The 8,103-nt window shown below is 41.1% G+C and overlaps 1 protein-coding gene across 1 annotated transcript; it reads right to left on the bottom strand.

The window, feature by feature from the left end:
• Positions 1–6,389: 6,389 nt before the first annotated feature.
• LOC136813589 (uncharacterized) lies at positions 6,390–7,428 on the bottom strand. Its single transcript, XM_067070090.1, has 2 exons — positions 7,378–7,428; positions 6,390–7,150 (listed from the first exon to the last, which is right to left on the bottom strand). The coding sequence occupies exon 2, from the start codon at positions 6,867–6,869 to the stop codon at positions 6,390–6,392; it is 480 nt and encodes a 159-aa protein (XP_066926191.1). The 5' UTR covers positions 6,870–7,150; positions 7,378–7,428.
• Between the last annotated feature and the right edge of the window lie 675 nt (positions 7,429–8,103).

The raw sequence follows: 8,103 nt of genomic DNA, 5'->3' as shown, positions 1-8,103 counted from the left end.
ACTTTGTTGGGGAATTTGAGCAAAGATTGGAATCAGCTTCCGTTTGGAACTGGTTGATTATGTTCAAACTGAAAAATTGATTGAAAAATTACAATTAGAAAATAAACTAGAGAAATTGATTATTGACAATAATTGAATGCAATAAATGAACTTAAATTTGACTAACAAAAAACATGCCTAAAAATGACCTAGCCTAATGTCCAGACCTAAACCGGACCCAACCTAAATGTGCATGAAAAGGAGGCACAAAGCAAACAAAGAAAGACAACAAAGGCAAACAAAGAGGCAAACGTACCGGATAGCCACATGCCAATTTGAAGGCAAGTGAATACAGGTACATGAAATGATTGACAAAGATTGAACTTGAAATATTGAACTCTAAAACTTGTATCTAAAAACGCATCTCAACATCTTCCACATACATCCTTCTTGTGTAAGTTTCAGAATTGAATGATTGAGTTGAATTGAAATTGTAAAAAATTGATATAATCTAGCGATAATTGCCTACGATAATTGCCTAGGGAATATGTACAAGTCATTTGCGATGCAATAAAAATATAATTGTCCTACGTTAAGTTCTTTTTGTATTTTGAATGTTTTGTTAAAGTAATTAAATCTAATTGAATTAGGGTGCAGTTCACCCTACACTGCCCCACCACAGGTGGCAAATTGGTTAGCATTATAAAGGTACAACATCATAGAGGTTTCATCCACACGATGAATCACCACAAGATTTCGAACCGAACGAAATGTAAAACGATGAGTATTCTCTGAAGCATTTTGATAACGAACCTTAACTTTTCGAACTTTCTCGTCTCGATCGATTTCAACGGATTCGACCATTCCAAACTGGTAATTTGAACGTATCGGTGAATCTTGCTTGGTAAATAGAACAACGTCACCTTTCTTTAAGCTGGTGTCTGATTTGAACCACTTTGGCTTGGCGATAAGTCCTGGGACGTGTGAGGTTAACCATAGCTCGAACCAAGAATCGAAAATTGCTTGATTTTGTAGAATGATCTTTGATGAATTTCCTGACAATCTGAATTCACCGGTTGGGCTTCTGTCGTTGTTTCGTCCAAGTCTCAGTCTATTTGGTGTGATGATATCCAATGATTGCAAGTCTCCATCGTAGTCACGAATGCCTAATGGTAGATCATTGATGCTGTTTGCTGCTCGAGATGCGAATGTCTCCCATTGCATGATTGATAGTCGTTGATTGGAGACTGATTTTTGGATGGACTTCTTGACTTCACGAATTTTTCGTTCTACGAGACCATTCATATTGTGGCCTCCAACTGGACAAGTGTTGAAATCGACATTGGATTCTTTGAAGAGACGACGTTGGATGTCTTGAAAATCAATTTGAAGTGTTTCGCAAGCCTTGACGAGTTGGCTGCCCTCATCAGTGAGCAGTCGACGTGGATACCCAACTTCGCACGATAGTCGAGTGAATGCTTGTAGGAATGCGTTTGTCGAGTAATCCTCCATGCATTTGATGCTGATGGTGGTGGTAGTAGCACAGCAGAAGACGGCGTACCAGATCTTGACAGTGGCCCTCTTGTTGTGATACGAGTATGATTCAAATGGACCACACAAATCGACTTGAGATACGTAGAAGATTGGAGCAATCATCAGGTTGTCAGGTGATACTGGTCCCATTGATACGTCGATGGTTTTCTTGAGAAGGTATCGACACCTTTCACAAGTTGATCGAATTGACTTGACCAGGCTCCTTCCTTCGATGATGAAAACTTTCTGAAGAACATATCTCCAAGTGGTCTCCACACCAGAATGTGAAGCAGTGATGTGGTTCCAATGGATGTCGTTGACGATGCTGTAGGCGATTGGTGATGACTTCTCCAAGATTGGGACACAGAATGACGTCGATTGAAGATCTAGCATTCGTTGTGTAGCCTTCCCAATGATGGTAACAGAATCAGTTGGTAGAATTCGTCCTGTGTATGTGAGAATTCTATCCTTTTCGATTGAGGTATTTGAATACTTTGATGATGATACGAACTCTTTGACTTCTGATGTTCCTTTCCTGTAGAAATATTGCTCTGCTCGTCGAAGCAATGAATCTGAAATAACTAAAGCTTTTTGTGAAGTGTTTGTACATTTTGATCGTGTACGAGAAGAAATAGATTGTTTCCTTTTTGGATCGAAGATGATATCGATGAATTTGAAGACTAGCGCCAATACGAACGATTGTACTGAATTTGTGCTTGTTTGGATCAATAAGATAGGAGAAAATACGTACCTCCTCTGAAGCTGGTCTTGATTGGATGAGATGTGATGCACTTGAGCAGCACGTACTTCTTTGGATGCTTGTTGGAGTTCAGATTGATCCAGTGAGATGTCTTCTGGTGACAGCGAGGGGAACGTTGATGATGGTTTCCTCATCCATGCATATCCGTTGTACCAAGGTGAATCTGGTTTGATCAGATCTAGTGATGATTACGTCTTGTACCAAGGTCAGCTATCATGTCTGTTGATTTGATGTACTTCCAGCTGTCCTTGTTGGTGAAGCGTAGGATTTCCACAACCCGATTCCGAACCCATTCCTTGAGTGGTCGACTTTCGTTGCAAATCCAATGGAGTGTAATTTGATTGTCAGTGAACTTGTGTGCAATGTGATCTTGCTTGAAGGCTTTTCGAACAACCTCTGTGTGGGCATTGAGAACTGCAGCTGCCAGCTCTCCTCTTGGTTGTGTTGTATCGTTTAGTAACTTTGATCGAGCAAAGATGAGTTGACAAGAATAGCCATCTGGTACTGGGAATCGAACGTAGATTGCTGAACAGATCATTGATGGACTGGCATCAGCAAAGTCGAGGGTGTCGATCTTCAGTGATGTTGCATCTTGTGGAACAATGGCTCGTTGATATGTGATCGTCTTGATCTCCTCCATGAGGTCGAAATGATTGATCCATATGTCACGAAGGTTGGCTGGTAACTCGTCATCCCATGCTAATTTGCGTTGAACGAGATCGTGAATGTCCAGCTTGAACGTCGCTGTGATAGGAGTAAGCAGTCCTGTCATGTCGAAAATCTCGGCAGCCTTTGATGAACAGATTCTTCTGGTGAGTCGTTTTGGTACTTCTTTGCATTCACCAAGTTTCTTACCGCGATATTTCTTGGCGAAGTCAAGGTTGATGTCGAAGGATATGAGGTCATTCTTTGGATGCCACTTCATTCCAGCGACTGAGATTGTGGTGCCATCGGCTGTTAGAGAGTCTTTCGGTTCTTCTCCAGATATTGTGAATCCTTTCAATGTGAATCCACCATACGATAGAATTTGATCGATTGATTGACATAGAAGTTTGATGGTACTGATTTGATCCCCCAGACAGGCAATCATCGACGTAAACGTCCTCAGTGATGACTCTAGCGACCTCTGGTTCGTCTTTGCGATGTATTTTGACGGTTTCTCGAAGTGCTGTTTCGGCTTGATTTCCGGATGATTTGACACCATATATCAGTGTCATGATGACCTTCTCCTCTGGTGGTTGACTTGGATCAAGGTGTTCTTGCCATAGGTAACGTTGAAGGCACCAGTCTGATTCTCTAAGTTAACGGAATTGTACATCTTTTGTACGTCAGTATGAAATGCGATGCGATGTCCTCTCCACCTCAGAAAAATTTCGAGTAGCTTGTTCATTGAGTTCCTTCCTTTTGCTAGAACGTCATTGAGTGAAAATCCAGTCGATGTCGGCATGGAAGCGTCAAAGACAATTCTGCACGGTGTCGATATAGAAGAGCCTTTCCATACAGCCCTCCATGGTATGAAATCTTGATCTGAGATTCTGATAGTTGCTTTTGGATGTCAGTGGGCAAATTCTTGACATATTCGACGAATCCCAGGTGTTGCAGTTTCTTCTCTGAGATGAGGATGTCGTCCTTATCGTCTTGATGCTTTTCCAAACGTTTAAGCTGTTGTATGTAAACGCGAAGTGCAATGTCTCGATTTGGTGCCAGTTTGACCAGAGGGTCGTGTATTAGTGGAAGATTAGCAATCGATGAACAATGGATGGGTCGATAGTGATGGAGCGATTAATCAAGTCTTGCTCGACCTCCTCTTGGATGCTAATGGAATCTTCTGTAGAATGGTTCTTACAGGTTAAACACTTTCGACAATTGACACAGCGATAGTTAAGGTCTGTACCAACTGATTCGAACTTCTCATTAAGATTGGTGATGTATGAAGTTGATGGTTCAGATTCGTCGTTGTTGATTTGGTAAGTTGGGTTGTTAGTGAAATACAAGTCATGTCGAACCTCACTGAAGGTAGCTGATCCAAGTAATCGAATGTCTGGATCAATGTAGAACCCGAACTTTGCTGCTTCCAGTTGACTTGCTACAAACTGTGACGAAGTTGAGTGATGATGATTTTCGATACTTGTGAATACCTCATGGGGACCACCGATCACCCCATAAGATCCATCGATGTTCTTGAATTGTGATTGGTAGATGGTCAAGCCAGAAGGTAACTGGTGGATGAATTTAGGAAAGAAACGAAGATAACGTATACCTATCATCACGTCGACGTCTCCTCCAACCATTGGTGGCAGTCTTGGAAGATGATTGATGTCGTGGCCAGAGTCCTCCCAACTGTGCTGAATGTCGTTCTCCACTTTTCCTTGCAATGGATAGAAGGGAAAGGTCGCAGTGAGTGTGTCGAGACAAACTCCAGTCATCTCTGCACCATTGTTGGTTGCCAGTGGTAACGAGAAGGTATAGATTCCATGTGTTGATTGTGTTGTGACACCTCCAACGCCACCAACTGGAATTGGTCTTGAGATGATCTGTTTGGCTCGATTGCTACCCAGTCGTTTGGTTGCATCAAACTTGATGACAGAATTCTTGCATCCATTGTCGTAGAACAAAGTGAATTGCTGTTGGTCAACTTCAATCGTTTGCAACACGTAGATGGCTTGATGATCATTGGGCTCTGGTTCGTCTGGGGTGAAGTGATAGGTGAGACGCATGTCTTTGGTGAAGGCTTCTAACTGTTGGATCTTGCTGATGCATCTTGATTTGTAGAAGTCAAACAGATCTTTGTTCTCCTGGGTAGATTTATGTTCGTCACAAACCAGCACGTGTTTCTTGTGAGTAAACTTGTCATGGAGAGTATCTTTGCAGCAGAAGATCTTTTGGCAACGTCCCTCCTTATGTTTCCCTTGGTCGTACTTGGCTCCAGGATACAAGCACTGGAAACAGAGTCCTTTGGATTTGAGTGCATTGAAACGTTCGATAGGAGTCATGTTGACGAATACTGGACATGCGAAGTATTGGACGATCTTGCTTCCTTGTGGTCCATTGGTTGCAACATGATTTGTGGCTTGACATATGAAGCAGTTGAGTTGATCAGGTGGACGACGATTCTGTTGACCATCAGTGTGGTGTGATGATGGACCTCGTCTGAATGGTGGTGAGTCTTTCTTTGGAGGATCTCTCTTGGGTGGATCTGGTGTTGGTCCTTGGATCATAAGTCTTTGTTGATGAATCCTCTTCTGATGGTCCAGGAAGGATATGATATCTTTTGACCAGATTTCTTGTTGCTCGAGGTCGTCGGTACAGATGGTGTCTAGGAATTTCGTTGTTTGTACATCACCGATCAGCTGGTAGATGGTGTTGAGTCCTTCACCATAGTATAGGTACTCTTCAATGTTGTGTTCTTGTGCTAATCTCATCAAATCTTGAAGCACGTTGATGACTTTGGTAAGACTGTCGATAGCTTTTTCAGGTTTCGTTGATTTGCTGACGTCCAATGTTTGAAGTTGAAGAAGCCTCTTGGATAGCATCATCTTTGGGTTACCATAGACACCTTTTAATCTCTCCCATATGATGTCGATGTCATCAAGATTGCGAACTAAGTTAAGGGCGTGGTCTGTGAGGAAGTTGTTCTTTAACAGCTCAGGTAAGAATTGCTTTGGTGTTGTCTTCAGATGGAGCTTTTCAAAGTTCGTACGGAAGGTAAAGAAATCGATCTTACTGTCGTATCCGGAGAACTTTTCGATTTTGATGTTTAGTCGAGAACGATTGAAGTCGCGACTCTTTTCGATGTCTCTGGCTGCAAGCTCATCATTGATGTCTAAGATGAAACTCTTCTTGAGATCGAATAGCGTTTCGAATTGTTCGCTGATGTTCTTGAGTGTTGTCTCGTAAGATGCATCAGAGCTTCGTGTTTGCATGAGGGTTTTGATGTTGTCTGCAACCTTGTCGACCTTTGATGAAAGATGGGGTATCTCCTTCTTCCATTTCGATATCCTCGTCAGTTGCAGTTTCTGTATCTTTGGAAAATTGTTCTGTAAGTTCCTTCAGATCTCGATTAATGTGTTGACGAGGAACTCGATTGATCTTTGTTTTCGTTGGATTTCGTCTTGCTTCATTTTGTCTTGCAAGACTTTGTGTTGTTGTTCACGCCTTTGTTTGATTTGATATAGGATTTGATTTTTACATCCAAGGTGACTTTGATCTCGGAAAGCAGGTCAGACTGTGGATGATTTCTCATGAGGATATTTCGTAATCGTCGAAGATTGGTTCGATGTTGCTCGAGTTTCGAGGTAGTGACGTCATCAAAGGATGCATTCTCATCAATCAAGTCATCAATATCCTCGATTGCAACCATGATATCGATTTCGAGTTGAGTGATATCTTGAGGTATCGTTTTCAGTTCCTCAGGCATGTCATCCTTGGGCGTGGCCTCGATTGTGTCGTCATCTTTGGGTGTGACTTCGGGCGTGACCTTGGATGTGTCTTTGGGTGTATCTTTGGATGTGGTTATACTGGTTTTTGGTCGAACGTCTCGTTTCTCCTTTGGTTCAGTGTAGTCTATACGTTCGAGTGGTCTTAGGTTCATTGCCATGTTGAATCCCCGTTATGTGAATTATTGGGTGTGTCCTGTTGAGTGGATTCCAAATTGATAGGTCTCCTGTTGAGTGGACGTTGTTGAGTGGATCACCAAATTGACTGAATGGATCACCGATTGATAAGACGGATGTTCGCTTGGATTGATGAACGATTCCGTGTGTTTGAAATTGAATGGGCGGGTTCCCGTTGAATGACGTAGGACTCCGTTTGAATGTTGGGGAATTTGAACAAAGATTGGAGTCAGCTTCCGTTTGGAACTGGTTGATTATGTTCAAACTGAAAAATTGATTGAAAAATTACAATTAGAAAATAAACTAGAGAAATTGATTATTGACAATAATTGAATGCAATAAATGAACTTAAATTTGACTAACAAAAAACATGCCTAAAAATGACCTAGCCTAATGTCCAGACCTAAACCGGACCCAACCTAAATGTGCATGAAAAGGAGGCACAAAAAGCAAACAAGAAAGACACAAAGGCAAACAAAGAGGCAAACGTACCGGATAGCCACATGCCAAATTTGAAGGCAAGTGAATACAGGTACATGAAATGATTGACAAAAGATTGAACTTTTGAAATATGAACTCTAAAACTTGTATCTAAATACGCATCTCAACATCTTCCACATACATCCTTCTTGTGTGAGTTTTTAGAATTGAATGATTGAGTTGAATTGAAATTGTAAAAAATTGATATAATATCTAGCGATAATTGCCTACGATAATTGCCTAGGGAATATAAGTACAAGTCATTTGCGATGCAATAAAAAATATAATTGTCCTACGTTAAGTTCTTTTTGTATTTTGAATGTTTTGTTAAAAGTAATTAAATCAAATTAAATTAGGGTGCAGTTCACCCTACATACTTAGCAGTACTTTCGCGCGCATTTTGATAATTTCGATGCACGCGCATAATTTATGGAAAAAGCTGACTTTGCAGAAAAAAGGAAAACAAATGAAAATGAAAACATAGATTCATTTTAGAAACAAAATGGCTGTTGGTTGGAAGTCTAAATACATGTGGCTGATGCTTTGATGTGGTTTTTAGTAGTTTTGAAAGTCTTTCGAGCTTGTGAAAGAGTTTTTATGGTAAGTTGATTATGTGTGTTTGCCTGGGTTTCCAAAGTTCAGAAAGTCTATCAACAAGGGTTCACACACAGACTGTTTATAACATTCTGTGTCAGACTAATCTACCTGCACCAAGCTCTATAATTTTAGAACTTTGTG

Source organism: Clytia hemisphaerica, unplaced genomic scaffold (assembly GCF_902728285.1).
Source record: "Clytia hemisphaerica strain Z4C2 unplaced genomic scaffold, Clytia hemisphaerica genome assembly, whole genome shotgun sequence".
In the NCBI taxonomy this organism is placed as follows: domain Eukaryota; kingdom Metazoa; phylum Cnidaria; class Hydrozoa; order Leptothecata; family Clytiidae; genus Clytia; species Clytia hemisphaerica.
The sequence above is the reverse complement of the archived record's forward strand: the minus strand, read 5'-3'. Positions and strand labels throughout refer to the sequence as shown.